General features: G+C 44.4%; 2 protein-coding genes across 17 annotated transcripts in view; both read right to left on the reverse strand.

Annotated features, from left to right (window-relative positions):
- Positions 1–2,255, reverse strand: part of LOC125780423 (noggin-2-like) — a 215,848-nt gene extending 213,593 nt beyond the window's left edge. For both annotated transcript variants that reach the window (XM_049474022.1, XM_049474020.1), the window contains exon 1: positions 441–2,255. In XM_049474022.1, the coding sequence (XP_049329979.1) occupies positions 580–1,233 (654 nt within the window). In that variant the 5' untranslated portion in view covers positions 1,234–2,255 and the 3' untranslated portion in view covers positions 441–579. The remainder of the gene's footprint in view (positions 1–440) is intronic.
- LOC103021387 (ankyrin repeat and fibronectin type-III domain-containing protein 1) overlaps positions 1–20,000 on the reverse strand; it is a 314,758-nt gene that overhangs the window by 182,106 nt on the left and 112,652 nt on the right. The window lies entirely within an intron of this gene.

The following is a 20,000-nucleotide window of genomic DNA, read 5'->3' on the forward strand; positions in this document are numbered from 1 at the left end:
GGCGGCGCTGCAGCGAGCGAGTGGTGGAGAGGAAGTAGCTCCTCCCTGGAGCGGAAATGACACAATGGTCCGGTTTCATTTCTTTTCAAAGAAAAATATTTCAAAACAAACAAACAAACAAATATACAACACAAATAATAGCTGCATTCATTTCATACTTATAAATATCTACAATATGGTGCTAATCTGAATCACAACGCTATAAAAAAATAGATTCGCTATACGGCGCCACAAATAAACAGTGCAATAGAAACGACTTATTATTATTATCATTATCATTATTACTATTATTGCTATTATTATTATTATTAATATTATTATTATTATGTCTCTTCAGTCTCTTCAGTCCGCATCCTGATGGACGCACAGGCAGCACTCCCTCATCCTCTCGCGCTCACTCTCACCCGTAAATGCATTCTCTCAATCTCTCACTTTCACACCTCTCTCTCTCTCTCTCTCTCTCATGCTCTGGCACAGTCTCACAATATTGCATTCTCTCATACACACACACACACACACACACACACGTGCACACTCTCACGCTCTGGCTATCTGCTCATTCGCTTTCGCGCTCCCAGCTCAGCAGGAGCACTTGCACTCAGAGATGATGGGGTACTGCACGGGGATCCAGGTGCAGTACTTCTGCCGCAGGAAGCCCTGGCAGTACCAGCGCAGGAAGGTCTTGGTGACGGATTTGACGGGTTTGCAGAACATGCCCTCGGGCAGGGAGCAGGACCGCTCGCCGAAGCAGGTGCCCTCCTTAACGTAGCGCGGCCAGAAGCGCACGCCCAGGTCCTTCCAGCCGTACAGTACGGGGCAGTGAGTGTACGTCCACAAGAACTGTACCAGCTTCCGCCGCGCCTTCTTGCCCAGCCGGAGGCGGGCGCCGTAGGGCGTGGCGGTGAGGTCTAGTTTCCGAAAGTCTGCGGGCACGGCACCGGGTGGCGGCGGGACGGCCCTGGTGCTGACGTTGAGGTGCTGCGGAGCGCCGATGGACATGAAGCCGGGGTCGAAGTGGCTGCCCAGCTTTTTGCGCAGCGTCCGCTCGCTCAGGTCCTGCTCGCGAGGGTCGTACTCCGGGTCCGGGACCTCCTTTAGGTCCGGGACTGGCAGGTGGTCGCTGGGTTGGGGGCGGAGGCGCAGATAGTGCTGGGCAGCGGCCGGATGGGCGCAGGGCAGCGGCAGCAGCAGCGGCAGCAGCAGGAGTCCCATGATCCCACGTGGGAGTCCCATGGCTGTCAGTGTGGAGTCTCCGGACAGGCGGGGTCACCGTCCGGATCACAGCGGCATAAATAGTCCCGCAGACAGCACGGGCAAGACGATCCTTTTAATAGTGTGTGTGAGCAGCGCTGGTCTCTCACACACACACACACACACACACACACACTCTCGCTCACACACTCTCGCTCTCGGGCCGGCTGGCTGTATCCGGGCGCTCCTCGTGCTCCTATATATATCTGTATATATAAAAGGTGATGCAATCCGGCACCGTCTCGGAAATAACGATAAATAACAACAACAACAAAAACACTCGTCTCTCAACGTTTCCGAAAATGCAAAGAGAGATCTAACAGTTTCCGCAGCAGCCCGTCCCCATGGCAACAAGTCCTGCAGAGCTTCAGATCAGCAGCATCAGAAGTTTTAATGTGGAGAGAAACTTTTCAGGAGCGAGTGATCCAGCCTCTCGCGCCCCCTCCTCCTCCTCCACCTCCTCCTCCTCCCGCCGCTCCTCTGGGTGGTCGTGGTGGTCTCCCTCAGCAGCAGCCAGTCAGCACCATGGCGGCGTGGTGGCGCACCACAACCAGCGGCGACGGAGAGTCTTCCTCTGAGGCTCGGCGCGCGACATTGGAATGAAGAAGGCTCTCGCACCCCCTCCTCCTCCTGCTCTCGCGCCCTGGCGTGCGCTCTCACCCCTGGATGCGCGCGTGCTGTCTCTGGGCGTCCCGGTAAATGTCACACAGACTCAGTGTCCCAATGTTATTTTTACTTTCTCTCTCTCTCTCTCTCGTTCTCGCGCCGGCTCCAGGCTGTCCCGTGCGAGGGGTTCATTCTCCCTCCTGCAGTACCCGTCTCTCTCTCTGCTCTCATTCACAGCTCTCTCCCCCTGTGTGAGCGCCTCTCTCGCGCCGCTGTGGCCGGCTGTCCCCTCGTGCCCCCCCGCTGTCGCGCTGAGTGAGAGTGAGAGCTGTAAGAGCGCAGCGCGAATAGTGCTGAGAACTCCTCTCACTCCCACATTAAATACACCCCCCACCCCACCTCCCCACCCCAACCCAGCCCACCAACACCACTCTCAGCATGACTGACAGCACACACACTACACACACACTACACACACAAACACACACACACTACACACACAAACACACACACACACACTACACACTACACACACACACAAACACACACACACTACACACACACTACACACACACACTACACACACACTACAAACACACACACACTACACACACACTACACACACAAACACACACACACTACACACACACAAACACACAAACACACTACACACTACACACACACACAAACACACACACACTACACACACAAACACACACACACACTACACACACACAAACACACACACACTACACACACACACACACACACACACTACACACACACAAACACACACACACTACACACACACACACACACACACACTACACACACACAAACACACACACTACACACACACAAACACACACAAACACACACACACACACTACACACACACACACACACACACACAAACACACACACACAAACACACACAAACACACACACACACACACTACACACACACACTACACACACACACACTACACACACACACACTAACACACACACTAACACACACACACACACACACACACAAACACTACACACACACACACACTACACACACACTACACACACACAAACACTACACACACAAACACTACACACACACACTACACACACTATACACACACACTATACACACTACACACACACTACACACAGACACACAAACACTACACACACACACACACTACACACTCACACAAACACACACACACACACTCACACACATACTCAAACACTACACACACTACACACAATATACACACAATATACACACACTATATACACACACACAAACACTACACACACACACTACACACACACTGCACACACACACACAAACACTACACACAAACACTCACACACACTCACACACACATACTCAAACACTACACACACACACACAAACACTACACACAAACACTCAAACACTATACACACACACACACACACACAAACACACACACACTACACAGACACACTCACACAAACACTGCACACACACACACACACAAACACATCTTCTCACATAATGTAAACATGTATAGGCCATTTGATTTGAAAAATTGTTCCAGCATTGAATCGTGACCCAAAAAATCAAATCGCCAGACACTGAGAGATTCACACCCCTTGTAGTGTCTCTGTGTGTGTAGTGTTTGTGCAGTGTGTGTGTGTGTGGTCAGCGTGTGTGTGTGTGTGTGTAGTCAGTGTCTGTGTATGTGTATGAGTGAGTAGTGTGTGTGTGTATAATGTGTGTGTATAATGTGTGTGTGTGTATAGTGTGTGTGTGTGTATAGTGTGTGTGTGTGTATAATGTGTGTGTGTATAGTGTGTGTGTATAGTGTGTGTGTATAGTGTGTGTGTATAGTGTGTGTGTGTGTGTATAGTGTGTGTGTGTGTATAATGTGTGTGTGTGTATAGTGTGTGTGTGTGTATAGTGTGTGTATAGTGTGTGTGTGTGTATGTGTGTATAGTGTGTGTGTGTGTATAATGTGTGTGTGTATAGTGTGTGTATAGTGTGTGTGTGTGTATGTGTGTATAGTGTGTGTGTGTGTATAATGTGTGTGTGTATAGTGTGTGTGTGTGTATAGTGTGTGTATAGTGTGTGTGTGTGTATGTGTGTATAGTGTGTGTGTGTGTATAATGTGTGTGTGTATAGTGTGTGTATAGTGTGTGTGTGTGTATGTGTGTATAGTGTGTGTGTGTGTATAATGTGTGTGTGTGTAGTGTGTGTGTGTGTGTGTATGTGTGTGTGTGTATAGTGTGTGTGTGTATAGTGTGTGTGTGTGTGTGTATGTGTGTATAGTGTGTGTGTGTGTATAGTGTGTGTGTATAGTGTGTGTATAATGTGTGTGTGTGTGTGTATAGTGTGTGTATAGTGTGTGTATAGTGTGTGTGTGTATAGTGTGTGTGTGTATAGTGTGTGTATAGTGTGTGTATAGTGTGTGTGTGTATAGTGTGTGTATAGTGTGTGTATAGTGTGTGTGTGTATAGTGTGTGTGTGTGTGTGTGTATGTGTGTATAGTGTGTGTGTGTGTATAGTGTGTGTGTATAGTGTGTGTATAATGTGTGTGTGTGTGTGTATAGTGTGTGTATAGTGTGTGTGTGTGTATGTGTGTATAGTGTGTGTGTGTGTATAGTGTGTGTGTGTGGAGTGTGTGTGTGTGTGTATGTGTGTGTGTGTATAGTGTGTGTGTGTATAGTGTGTGTGTGTGTGTGTGTATGTGTGTATAGTGTGTGTGTGTGTGTATAGTGTGTGTGTGTATAGTGTGTGTGTGTGTGTGTATAGTGTGTGTGTGTGTATAGTGTGTGTGTGTGTATAGTGTGTGTGTGTATAGTGTGTGTGTGTATAGTGTGTGTGTGTGTGTATAGTGTGTGTGTGTATAGTGTGTGTGTGTATAGTGTGTGTGTGTGTATAGTGTGTGTGTGTATAGTGTGTGTGTGTGTATAGTGTGTGTGTGTGTGTGTATAGTGTGTGTGTGTGTATAGTGTGTGTGTGTATAGTGTGTGTGTGTGTATAGTGTGTGTGTGTGTATAGTGTGTGTGTGTATAGTGTGTGTGTGTGTATAGTGTGTGTGTGTATAGTGTGTGTGTGTGTGTGTATAGTGTGTGTGTGTATAGTGTGTGTGTGTGTATAGTGTGTGTGTGTGTATAGTGTGTGTGTGTATAGTGTGTGTGTGTGTATAGTGTGTGTGTGTATAGTGTGTGTGTGTGTGTGTATAGTGTGTGTGTGTGTATAGTGTGTGTGTGTATAGTGTGTGTGTGTGTATAGTGTGTGTGTGTGTATAGTGTGTGTGTGTGTATAGTGTGTGTGTGTATAGTGTGTGTGTGTATAGTGTGTGTGTGTGTATAGTGTGTGTGTGTGTATAGTGTGTGTGTGTATAGTGTGTGTGTGTGTATAGTGTGTGTGTGTATAGTGTGTGTGTGTATAGTGTGTGTGTGTGTGTGTATAGTGAGTGTGTGTGTATAGTGTGTGTATAGTGTGTGTGTGTGTATAGTGTGTGTGTATAGTGTGTGTGTATAGTGTGTGTGTGTGTGTATAGTGTGTGTATAGTGTGTGTGTGTATAGTGTGTGTATAGTGTGTGTGTATAGTGTGTGTGTGTATGGTGTGTGTGTATAGTGTGTGTGTGTGTATAGTGTGTGTGTATAGTGTGTGTGTGTATAGTGTGTGTGTGTGTATAGTGTGTGTATAGTGTGTGTGTGTATAGTGTGTGTGTATAGTGTGTGTATAGTGTGTGTGTATAGTGTGTGTGTGTGTGTATAGTGTGTGTGTGTGTATAGTGTGTGTGTGTATAGTGTGTGTGTATAGTGTGTGTGTATAGTGTGTGTGTGTGTATAGTGTGTGTATAGTGTGTGTGTGTATAGTGTGTGTATAGTGTGTGTGTATAGTGTGTGTGTGTGTGTATAGTGTGTGTGTGTGTATAGTGTGTGTGTGTATAGTGTGTGTGTATAGTGTGTGTGTATAGTGTGTGTGTGTGTATAGTGTGTGTATAGTGTGTGTGTGTATAGTGTGTGTATAGTGTGTGTGTGTATGGTGTGTGTGTATAGTGTGTGTGTGTGTATAGTGTGTGTGTATAGTGTGTGTGTGTATAGTGTGTGTGTGTGTATAGTGTGTGTATAGTGTGTGTGTGTATAGTGTGTGTGTATAGTGTGTGTATAGTGTGTGTGTATAGTGTGTGTGTGTATAGTGTGTGTGTGTGTATAGTGTGTGTATAGTGTGTGTGTGTATAGTGTGTGTGTATAGTGTGTGTGTATGGTGTGTGTGTATGGTGTGTGTGTGTTTGTGTTTAATATGCCTGGGATGGTGTAATTATTCATAATTAAATGAGCCAATCATAAAGCCTGGATGTAAGAGGGAGGGAGTTCAGTAATTTTAGGTGTGATGATAGTGAACAGGTCTCACGTCGTTCCATAAGTGAATGATCCACGTTTCACTCAGTCATGTGATGTAAGCAGGGCGGGGCTTATCGCTGTACCTGCAGACAGCTGCAGGACTACCTGCCCGACACTAAAACCAGAGATGATCTGTCTGTCTGTCAATAGGTCTGTCTGTATTACTGCTAGTCTGTCTGCATGCATGTCTATCTGTGCGTCTGTCTGTCTGTCTGTCTGAGTAGATGTCTGCTTGTATAGCTGACTGTGTATCTGAGTGTCTGACTGTCTGACTCTCTGTAATAGTGATGCAGTGTGGAAATAACTCCAGCTGAACCAATCAGATTGCAGATCAGTATGTTGTAAATATTACTCTGCTGATGTTAAACTGTATCCAGTATCTTTATTAACTCTGTTGTTGTTTTTATAGCCGCTGATTGGAGGCAGGGTGCAGGAGGCAGATGAAAGGCGACTTTGGAGCTTTCAGCAGTTAGACAGATGGTGTGAGGCATGCAGGAGTGTGTGTGTGTGTGTGTGTGTGTGTGTGTGTGTGTGTGTGTGTCTGCAAATTTCAGCATCGTCGCTGTGTCTGTGGCATGTAGAGTCTTTGTCTCCGCACCACAGACACACACTGCTTACACTCAGGTGTTAATAACTGTGTGTGTGTGTGTGTGTGTGTGTGGGAGGCGGGGTCTTTGCTCGACGTAACATATTAAGATTTAGTGCCATAGTGTAGCAGAGTAATGGTGTAGTAGTGTAGTAGTGCACTAGTGTGATAAAGTAATGGTGTAATAGTGAGACTGGGTTTTAATGCCTCACCTGCTGAGTGTCTCTTATCTGGACCTGTGTGTGTGTGTGTGTGTGTGTGTGTGTGTGTGCGTGTGTGTGGTGATGGTGTGTGTGTGTGTGTGTGTGTGGTGATGGTGTGTGTGTGTGTGTGTGTGTGTGTGTGTGTGTGTGTGTGGTGATGGTGTGTGTGTGTGTGTGTGTGTGGTGATGGTGTGTGTGTGTGTGTGTGTGTGTGTGGTGATGGTGTGTGTGTGTGTGTGTGTGTGTGTGTGTGGTGATGGTGTGTGTGTGTGTGTGTGTGTGTGTGTGTGGTGATGGTGTGTGTGTGTGTGTGTGTGTGTGTGGTGATGGTGTGTGTGTGTGTGTGTGTTGATAGCGTGTGTGTGTGTGTGGTGATGGTGTGTGTGTGTGTGTGTTGATAGCGTGTGTGTGTGTGTGTGTGTGGTGATGGTGTGTGTGTGTGTGTGTGTGTGGTGATGGTGTGTTTGTGTGTGTGTGTGTGTGGTGATGGTGTGTGTGTGTGTGTGTGTGTGTGTGTGGTGATGGTGTGTGTGTGTGTGTGTGTGTGTGTGTGGTGGGGGTGGCTGGTTGGACATGTGTGTGTAAGTATAGAACACAGCATGCCTCTTCGATCCCTTTCTCCATCCATCCATCCATCCCTTCTTCCATCAAAGAGCTCGCACTCGTCTACAATAGAGAGAGAGAGCGAGAGAGTTCTTTGATGTTGGAGTGGAGCGTGCCTAATTCAAAGGGGGGGGGGGGTGCTGCTACTGCTTAATGTAATGCAGCACACACACACACACACTACACATACACACACACACTATACACACACACACTACACACACACACACACACACACTACACACACTATACACACACACACTACACCTACACACACTATCTAAGATCACTGTCTTTAGGACTTTAACTGGATCATTCTAACACATGAATATTCTCTGATCTAAATCATTATAGCTCCACTGTAGCTCTGGCTGTATGTTTAGGGTCATCGTCTTGCTGGAAGATCTCGAGTCTTTTACAGCCTCCAACAGCTTTTCTTCTTCCAGGATTGTTCTGTATTTATTTATCTCCCTCCATCTTCCCTCCATCAACTCTGACCAGCTTCCTAAATCTGTCCCTGCTGAAGAAAAGCTCATCCCCTGTCACGTGGGTTCCGTGACAAAATGATGACACAGCCAAAAGTTGCAACTCCAAGCAAGGAAGGTGTTTATTTACAGTCCGAGTGTGCCAAAAGTGAGCAAATGAGCAAAACAAAAATTAACAAAAATAAAGTTGAAATTTCAAAGTGCTACAAATAATATAGGCCAATGAAACTAACAAAAGGAAAACAAACATATAAATAACATAAAGTACAAACTTCCCAGTCTGAAAAACAAACTGCACAGCTCAGAACTACAACCCAAACTGCCGTTGCAAAATCGCCCCCCAACCCCCCATTCTAAGGGCTTAAATACCAACTAGCCCCTCCCCTACAATTAACCCTAAACAGCTGCAGACCTACAAAACCCCATTAATCTCCCAATTTACAAAACAATGGCAAGATTTACAAATAGTCAAATTGTTACACATATTACATACAACACATCCGTTCACATTACAAAACCCTAGTCTCTTCACAACCCTTAATTTACTCTTAATTAACAGCAATTGGATGAGATCATGGATCATAACGAGGCAGGCACTACAAAGCCAGCTGGCTTCCAGAGTTCTGGTCCTTTGGTCACCTGGAAGTGCTGCAGGAGAGAAAAGACAAACAAACAAACAAACGTGGCTCCCCCTCACCACGCTAAGATAAGTTATTAAAAACATTGAAAACCTGTGTGTGTGTGATTATTCTACTATATTGTGGTACTTTTGTTAAACTATTGCTACAAACAATGTGTGTGCACCCACAGAGTTGGTTAGCTGGAAATTAGCAGTAGCTCAACATGAAAAGTATGTATGGCATTAACTGTTAGTGTTAGTGGTGTATCGGCGCCTGGCGCCGGTATCAAAAGAGCTCCGTGTGACATTACCGCCCTCCTCTCCTTGGGTGGCAAAACTGGGCAGCCTGGACAGGTAGTCAGCAACAACATTCTGCTGGCCTCGCTTGTGATGGACACAGAACTGGAAAGGCTGTAACTCCAAGTACCATCTTGTCACCCGGGCATTCTTATTCTTCATGGTGTTCATCCACGTCAGTGCTCTGTGGTATGTGTAAAGATCGAAATCCCGGCCCAAGAGATAATACCTCAAACTATCTAGTGCCCACTTAATTGCTAGGCATTCCTTCTCCACAGCTGAATATCTTGCTTCTCGTGGCAGTAGTTTACGGCTGAGGTATAATACAGGTCGCTCCTCACCTCATTCTCCTTGAGCAAGGACAGCTCCCAGGCCACATCCGGAAGCATCTACCTCGACAAGGAAGCGCTTTTGGACGTCAGGGGTCTGGAGTACAGGAGAGGCACACAAACACTCCTTTAAAGCATTAAAGGCAAATTCACATTCATCATTCCAAATGACAGGGTTACGGGCAGACTTCTTTGTCAGGTTAGTTAAAGGAGTAGCAATGGTGGCACAGTGAGGGATAAATCTTCGGTACCAACCAATCAGGCCAAGGAAAGATTTTACCTGGGTCTTGGTTGTTGGACGTGGACTATCCCTGATTGCTTGTACCTTGTCCACTTGTGGTCTGATGGTCCCTTTTCCCAGTTGGTAACCCAGGTACCTCGTTTCAGCTCTGGCCCACTCACACTTCTGCACATTCAGCGTCAGGCCCGCCTGCTGGATCTTCTCAAGGACACGATGTAGGTGCTCCAGATGTTGCTGCCAAGTGTTACTGAAAATGACAACATCATCTAAATAGGCAGCACTACAGTCAGAACAATCTTCAAGTATTTGGTCCATCAAGCGCTGAAAACTGGCAGGTGCGCCATGAAGTCCAAAGGGCATCACACAGAACTGAAACAGGCCTATTGGTGTGCGGAAAGCAGTGTAAGCCTTGGACTTCTGTTCTAAAGGCACTTGCCAATATCCTTTGCAGAGGTCTAAAGTCGTGATGAAATTGGCATGGCCTACCTTCTCCAACAGCTCATCTATACGTGGCATTGGATAGGCATCGGAGTGCGAGCTGGCATTCAATCTCCGGAAGTCAAGGCACACTCTTATGGACCCATCTTTCTTCGGCACAATCACGATCGGGCTACTCCATTCACTCACTGACGGCTCTATTACGCCTAGGTCCAACATGGCATGAACCTCTTTCTCTAGAGCCCCAACCATTCTCTCAGGAATGCGATATGGTGGTTGTCTGATGGGGATCTGGTCAGGTTTAAGACGGATTGTGTGTTCCAGGAGTGTAGTTCTCCCTGGCTTCTGTTGAAAGAGTGCAGGATAATGACTGAACAGATCAAACAAATTCATTTGTTTCTCACCAACCAGATGTGGCAGGGTCACCTCCGTCTCACCACTCCATGCCTGCAACAGCTCTTCTGGCTCGATCTCCGTCGTCGGGCTGATCTTTCGTTGGATGGTGTATGGCCCTTGCCACTTGGCCAACAACTTGCTGGAAGAACAGGGCAACAGCAGGAGCACTTTTTGGCCTACTTGAAACTCCCTCATTCTTGGTCATACCACCTCTTCTGGTCACGTTGGGCTTCCTGAAGATTCACCTGGGCTTCTTGCTGGTACTTCTCCAACCGATTCCGCATCTGCAGCACATACTGGACGATGCCTTGGCTGTTGGACTCGTTGGTGGTGGTACCTTCCCACGAACCCTTCAGGAGGTCTAGTGGCCCCCTCACTGACCACCTGTACAGGAGCTCAAACGGCGAAAAGCCGGTTGATGCTTGAGGCACTTCCCGATAGGCGAACAACAGAAAAGGCAACCACTTGTCCCAATCTCGGCCTGTGTCATCCACGAACTTGCGGAGCATCGACTTCAAGGTTTGATTAAACCGTTCGACGAGCCCGTCAGTTTGGGGATGATACGGTGTGGTCTTCCGCGCCTTGACCCCCAACTGTCGGTAAAGCTGCATCATCAAGCGCGAGGTGAAGTTTGTGCCTTGGTCAGTAATGATTTCTTCAGGAATGCCAACTCTGGAAAACAACTGAACAAGAGCACTGATAACCTTAGGTGTAGTTATACTTCGCAATGGAAATGCTTCTGGGTACCTGGTGGCATAATCGCACACCACTAGAATGTACCTGTACCCGGAACTGCTTGTTTCCAAGGGCCCCACGATGTCCATGGCAATTCTGCGGAAAGGAGAGGAGATGACAGGTAATGGACACAACGGAGCTCTTGCCGACCTGCGGACACCAGAGGTTTTTTGACAGACAGGACATGTTTTGCAGTAGTGTTGTGTGTCAGTGTACATGGTTGGCCAAAAAAATCTTGCACCTAACCTAAGATAGGTTTTCTGTTGCCCCAAATGCCCAGCCCATGGGATAGTATGTGCTAAATTGAGAACGAAAGGTCTACAGGTAACTGGGACTACCAATCGTTTCACACCTGCATCCGACTGATTGTACAAAATACCATTCTCTATCAGGTACCTGTCTGAGACAAACTTCTCAGAGATGTTAGACTCGGCTTTTTGAAACAGTAAACTTAGTGTGGTATCTGCCTGTTGCAGCTTGACAATGTCATATGGCACATCCCAATCAACATTCAACCCCTCAGTATCAATGTTCTGAAAAGAAACCCCATGGCTGTACTTCTCTAAGCGTCTCTGGCGACGCGACTTCCGTGGCCCTTTATCCCCACCTTGGATCAAGTCATCTGACAGACCCGGTAGTGGCTCCACAGCCTTCTGGGAACGGGTAACCACAGGACATGACACATACACATCATTGGCATTAGACACACCGACAACAGATCCTAATATATCACCCCAAACTGGTACATCCCTCCCCAGAATAACATCAAAAGGTAAGTTTTGAACGACCACCATTTGCAGTAAATATTTCACCCCATCAATTTCAACAGTACGTTCAGCCACTGGATGTTGCTTTCTATCTCCATGTACACATACAATTTCGGTATCGTTCTGATAATCAAGACAGTTCAAAGGTACATGACACCTTTTGATTAACGACACAGTGCTACCAGTATCCATCATGGCATCAAGTGTAACCCCATTAACTTTTACTTTTTTGTTAACTGGTCCCATCTCATTAACCTCAGATCTGGCATCCCCCTCCCTTGGCACATAACAAAACCCAGACAGTTTTGGCTTCCTTAAGGGACAAAAAGATGCCTTGTGGCCTTTCTGTTGACAGAAAAAACATACCAATGCATTACCCCCAACGGTGTGAGCAGTATTGTTACCTCCAACTATGGGAGTAGAATCCCCACCCCCAGAGTTACCTGCACTTGGCTTATGGCCCTGTGATGGCTTGTGAGTGAACACTGGGCGGTTGGTTGTCACCTTGTGGGCATTGATATACTGAAACGCTAGCTTAGCAGCTGTCTTTCCATCATCTGGCTCATGTTCACGGACCCAGGTCCGCACCTCTGGGGACAGGACATTCAACAGCTGCTCCATAATCACCTTCTCACCGATCTCCTCCTTGGTGTGTTTCTCTGGTTGCACCCACCGACGGAAAAGATGCTTCAAGCGATGATAGGTCTCCATCGGCGTTTCTCCAGCTGGTACTGTGCTCCTCCGGAACCGCTGTCGATACGTCTCCTTGGTGATGTCAAATTTCAGCAGCAGGGCCTCCTTCAGCTCCTGGAAGTCATCTACATGGTCCTCATCCATCGCCGAATATGCTTCCAGGGCTTTGCCAGTGAGTAGTGGAACCAGCCTAACTGCCCACTCCCGTTCTGGCCACTGCCATGTACGTGCGAGGCACTCAAACCTCAGCAGGAAATTCTCCATGTCTTCTCCATGCTGGTAAAGATGTAGCTTTGGTTCACAGGTTCGTCCTGGGTAAATCGTCATTTGTGGGTATGCAGGCCTAACAGGCTGTGGTACTGGGACGGCGGCGGGCGGTTGCGGTGCTGGGTCTGATGCTGTTGGTAAGTATACTGGTGAGTATTCTGGGCTTACTACATAGGGTTGGCTGGCGCGGTCTGGCTCTGGCTTTGGGGTTACTGGTGGCAGGTCGAGTCTTGGGCTTTCCCCTGCAAGCATGCTGGAAACGGCGAGTTGGTGTGAGAGGGGAGGTTCTTGGCGTGGCCGTATTGCGGTGAGAAAATTGCGTAGTTCTTCTCACATGGCCTCGTCACGTCGCATCTGCGCCTCTTGGCGAACCTCATCTCGCATCTGCTGAGTTGTGAGGAAGTCTCGTACCACGTCTGTTAGCGATGTGGTCACTACAGAAGGAGCTTGAACACCACCCTTTGTCTTCGGCCTGGCCCCCTTGGTAATGTAGTTCTGACCATCTGTTTCGCTTTGCTCTTGCTCTGTTCCCGACTGAGCTGTTTCCCAGGCATCATCTTTCCTTTGTATGGAGGTAGTAGCTCGAGTGGAAGGCCTGGTGTTGGTGGTGTCGGTGTTGCTTTTCTTTTGGGTTACTCGGGCTGGTTTCCTTCGGCTGGCCATCCCACTTCTGACACCATATGTCACGTGGGTTCCGTGACAAAATGATGACACAGCCAAAAGTTGCAACTCCAAGCAAGGAAGGTGTTTATTTACAGTCCGAGTGTGCCAAAAGTGAGCAAATGAGCAAAACAAAAATTAACAAAAATAAAGTTGAAATTTCAAAGTGCTACAAATAATATTGGCCAATGAAACTAACAAAAGGAAAACAAACATATAAATAACATAAAGTACAAACTTCCCAGTCTAAAAAACAAACTGCACAGCTCAGAACTACAACCCAAACTGCCGTTGCAAAATCGCCCCCCAACCCCCCATTCTAAGGGCTTAAATACCAACTAGCCCCTCCCCTACAATTAACCCCAAACAGCTGCAGACCTACAAAACCCCATTAATCTCCCAATTTACAAAACAATGGCAAGATTTACAAATAGTCAAATTGTTACACATATTACATACAACACATCCGTTCACATTACAAAACCCTAGTCTCTTCACAACCCTTAATTTACTCTTAATTAACAGCAATTGGATGAGATCATGGATCATAACGAGGCAGGCACTACAAAGCCAGCTGGCTTCCAGAGTTCTGGTCCTTTGGTCACCTGGAAGTGCTGCAGGAGAGAAAAGACAAACAAACAAACAAACGAACGTGGCTCCCCCTCACCACGCTAAGATAAGTTATTAAAAACATTGAAAACCTGTGTGTGTGTGATTATTCTACTATATTGTGGTACTTTTGTTAAACTATTGCTACAAACAATGTGTGTGCACCCACAGAGTTGGTTAGCTGGAAATTAGCAGTAGCTCAACATGAAAAGTATGTATGGCATTAACTGTTAGTGTTAGTGGTGTATCGGCGCCTGGCGCCGGTATCAAAAGAGCTCCGTGTGACATCCCCACAGCATGATGCTGCCTCCACCATGTTTCACAGTGGGGATGGAGGGTGTGTTCAGGGTGATGAGCAGTGTTACTTTGTTCTGATCTGAGAACAGAATCTTCTTCCACATGTTTACTGTGTTTCTACATGACTTGTAGCTACAAACTGCAAACAGAACTTCTTACGTCTTTCTTTCAACAATGTTTTTCTTCTTCCATAAAGATCAGATTTGTGGAGAGCAGGACTTCTAGTTGTCCTGTGAACAGATTCTCCTGATCCACCTGATCTGTGGATCTCTGCAGCTCCTCCAGAGTGATCATGGGTCTCGGCTGATCTCTGATCAGTGCTCTCCTTGCTGGATCTGTTAGTTTGGGTGGATGGTTGGTTCATGTCTTGGTTGGTTTGTAGAAACAGTTTTAGTAGAATAACTGTTTCAGGTTCAGGTTTTTGGATGATGGATTGATGGAACAGAGCTGCTTGTGATGATCAAAGCTTGGAAGATGTTTTTATATCCAAACTCTGCTTTAAACTTCTTCTCCACAACTTTATCTCTTTAGATCTGTCTGCTGAGTTCATTCTTGATCTTCATGATGCTGTTTGATCACTAGTGTTCACTAATAAACCACTGAGCTCTTCACAGAACAGCTGTATTTATACTGAGACTAAATCACACACAGCTGGATTAACTCTATTAACTCATTCAGTGACTTCTGAAGGCGACTGACTGCACTGAATTTTATTTAGGGGGTTCAGAGTAAAGGGAGCTAAATACTTTTGCACATCACACTTGATTTTTTATATATAAAAACGCTGAAAACAATGTATCATTTTCATTTTACTTCCAAGTTAGGAGCTACTTTGTGTTTGTGCATCACTTAAAATCTCAATAAAATACATGTAAGCCACTGTACACACACTATACATACACTATACACACTATACACACACTATACACACACTATACACACTATATATACACCATACACACTATACACACTATACATACACTATACACACTATACATACACTATACACACTATACATACACTATACATACACTATACACACACTATACACACACTATACACACTATACATACACTATACACACTATACACACACTATACATACACTATACACACTATACATACACTATACACACACTATACATACACTATACACACTATACATACACTATACACACTATACACACACTATACATACACTATACACACTATACATACACTATACACACACTATACATACACTATACACACTATACATACACTATACATACACTATACACACTATACACACTATACATACACTATACACACTATACACACACTATACATACACTATACACACTATACATACACTATACACACTACATACACTATACACACACTATACATACACTATACACACTATACATACACTATACACACTATACATACACTATACACATTACACACACTATACACACACTATACACATTACACACTATACACACACTATATACACTATACATACACTATACACACACTATACATACACTATACACACACTATATACACTATACATACACTATACACACTATACACACACTATACATACACTATACACACTATACATACACTATACACACTATACACACACTATACATACACTATACACACTATACATACACTATACACACTATACACACACTATACATACACTATACACACTATACATACACTATACACACACTATACATACACTATACACACTATACATACACTATACATACACTATACACACTATACACACTATACATACACTATACACACTATACACACACTATACATACACTATACACACTATACATACACTATACACACTACATACACTATACACACACTATACATACACTATACACACTATACATACACTATACACACTATACATACACTATACACATTACACACACTATACACACACTATACACATTACACACTATACACACACTGTATACACTATACATACACTATACACACACTTTTAGTTAGTCGGCAGAGTAGTATTAGAAGCTGCTGACAATCCAGAGCCGGGACCAGGCCGCAGACAGAGAGGCTTAACCGACCGTCTGCGAGCTGCAAAGAGACGTTACCTAGATACCAATGTATTCAGACTGTGTCTGTCCCCCGAGTCAAACAAAAACATCAAAAAACTAAAACAGTAAATCTAAATAACTTAACTTATATTAAACAATCATATCCAGACTGTAGTACTAACATTTCAAGCCTAAAGATTGGTTTACTTAATATTAGATCTCTAAATTCAAAAGCAGTTCTAGTGAATGAAATGATAACTGATCAGAAATTCGATGTTCTGTGTCTGACAGAAACCTGGATTAGGCCAAATGAATATGTAGCATTAAATGAAGCCACCCCTGCAGGCTATAATTATATACACAATCCGAGACTGTCCGGTAGAGGAGGTGGGGTCTGCATATTTTTCCAAAGTACCTTAGTTAGCAATCAGAAACACTATGAAAATTTTACTTCTTTTGAGCTTCTTTACACCAGTATAATTAATCCAGTTACAAAAAAGAATGCATTTTCTTTAATTAACATCTACAGACCACCAGGGCCCTATTTAGAATTTTTAAAAGAATGTAGTGATTTTGTCACAGACTGAGCAGTAAGTAATGATAAAGTGATTATAGTTGGAGACTTCAACATTCATTTAGAAAAATTGGATGATCCATTAAAAAGGCATTCACATCGATTTTAGACTCAGTTGGTATTATTCAAAATATAACAGGACCTACTCATTACTGTAATCATACTCTGGATTTAGTTTTGACCCTGGGTGTGAGCATAGATAACCCGAATATTCGTTCTCAAACCTCCGCAATTTCAGATCATTACCTTATTTCATTTAAATTACATCTCAGTCATAATATACGTACATCCCCTAGCTACTCTGTAAAACGTTCAATTACGCCTTTTACAGCCCAACAATTTACAGATAAGCTTCCAGACTTATCAACTCTAATGTACTCTCCTATAGACCCAGTAGAACTAGACAAACTAACCGAAGGTTTAGAAAATACCTTTCGCTCTACCTTAGATGTTGTAGCACCCCTTAAACACAAAATAGAGAGACAGAAAAAGCTCGCACCGTGGTACAATGATCAAACTCGTACCTTAAAGCAGTTAGTACCAAATTTAGAGCGTAAATATCGATCAACTAAACTGGAAGTGTTTCACTCTGCGTGGAAAGACAGTCTTGTTAAATATAGAAAAGAACTTAATAAAGCCCGCTCAGCATATCTGGCCTCACAGATCGAGATAAATAAAAATAATCCTAGAGTTCTCTTTAGTGTTATTTCCAAATTAACTAAAAACCAGGCAGGTACTGAACCTCAGATTCCAGCCATTTACACCAGCAACGATTTTATGGACTTCTTCAATAGTAAAATTGAAAACATTCGGGATAAAATTAAACAGATAAATATTACATCCTCTCTGTCATCTGGTCTGGCTGATCTAGAACAAAACCCTGTTACTGAAGTTAGGTTGGAACTCTTTAACCCACTTCCACAGCTAGAACTAGAGAAAATTATCTCCTCTTCAAACAGCACAACCTGCACACTTGATGCTGTTCCCACAAAATTACTAAAACAGGTACTGCCAGATATAATTAAACCTCTGTTAATGATAGTAAACTCATCGCTCGCCCTGGGCCATGTACCCAAAGCCTTTAAAACTGCTGTAATTAAACCTCTGATCAAGAAACCAAATCTTGATCCTACTGTACTGTCTAACTATAGACCTATTTCAAACTTACCCTTTATTTCTAAGATTTTAGAAAAAGCTGTAGCCCAACAACTTTGCTCTTACCTGCAAAGAAACCAGATCTATGGAAAATTTCAATCTGGATTTAGGCCTCATCATAGCACTGAGACAGCTTTAGTTAGAATAACAAACGATCTACTTATAGCCGCCGACCAAGGCTGTGTTTCCCTACTCGTACTTCTGGATCTGAGCGCAGCCTTTGATACAATAGATCATACTATCCTTTTAGAAAGACTAGAGAACATGGTCGGTGTAACCGGAACTGCCTTAGCATGGTTTAAATCGTACTTAACCGATCGCTATCAGTTTGTGAGGTTAAATGATATGTCTTCCAGTTATACCAAGGTAAGATATGGAATTCCACAAGGCTCTATATTAGGACCGTTATTATTTACATTATATATGCTCCCACTGGGCAAAGTTATTAGAAAACATGATGTGAATTTTCATTGTTATGCGGATGAGACTCAGCTCTTCTCTCAGCCAAACCTGACGACAGAGTGAGATTAAAGAAAATCGAGGATTGTGTAGAAGATGTAAAATCATGGATGTCGCACAACTTCCTCCTATTAAATAGTGATAAAACAGAAGTTCTCCTATTAGGCCCCAAAGCTGCTAGAAATAAATTATCAGACTTAATGCTAAATCTGGCTGACTTCTCAGCCACCCCTGGTTCAGCAGCTAAAAACCTTGGAGTTATCATAGATTCAGATCTAGCATTCGATAAACACATATCTAATGTTACTAGAACAGCTTTTCTACACCTCCGTAACATCGCCAAGCTAAGAAATGCCCTATCACTGCATGACGCAGAAAAATTAGTCCATGCCTTCATTACCTCAAGGCTAGATTATTGTAATGCGCTACTGTCTGGATGTTCCGGCAGTAACTTAAATAAACTTCAGCTAGTTCAAAATGCTGCAGCCAGGGTCCTTACTAAAACGAGAAAATTTGACCATATTAGTCCAGTACTATCAGCACTGCACTGGCTTCCAGTCAAATTCCGCATAGACTATAAAATTCTCCTGTTAACGTATAAAGCCCTACACGGGCTCGCTCCTGAGTATTTACAAGACCTCATCTCCTGTTATGAACCACCGCGATTACTCAGATCTCAGGGTGCTGGTTTATTAGTAGTGCCTAAAATTCAGAGGAGCTCTGCAGGAGGAAGAGCTTTCTCTTATAAAGCGCCTCAACTCTGGAATAATCTCCCCGAATATGTTCGGGACTCAGACACAGTCTCAATCTTTAAGTCTAGACTGAAAACTTACTTGTTTAGTTTAGCTTTTGGTAATTAATGTTTTTTTCCTTTAGATAAGGCTGCAGATTCAGGGGTTCATGGACAGAGGAAATTGTGGTAAACTGAGATGCTGGTGCTGTTGTTCTCCCACTGCACACGGTCACTCAGGTTTGTGGACGGTGGAGTGGGTGGATGCTGGTGTTTCAGGGAGCCTCCATGTCTATGTTACCTTCTGGCTCTCTGCCTTTAGTTAGGCTGTTTTATTCAGTTCTGCCGGAGTCATTTGCCACACTCTGATGATGTTTTATATTCTCTATTTTACATAAATCCAGTTAAAACTAATTCCATCTCTCTGCCTTCCTCCGAGTTACTGACTGCCCACCTGTCTGACCCGATACCGATGTTGGACCCTCAGGCTCTCGCGTCTCCTGTCCAGCCAGACTGGAAGTTTCTGAAGT

Source organism: Astyanax mexicanus, unplaced genomic scaffold (assembly GCF_023375975.1).
Source record: "Astyanax mexicanus isolate ESR-SI-001 unplaced genomic scaffold, AstMex3_surface scaffold_50, whole genome shotgun sequence".
Taxonomy (NCBI): domain Eukaryota; kingdom Metazoa; phylum Chordata; class Actinopteri; order Characiformes; family Acestrorhamphidae; genus Astyanax; species Astyanax mexicanus.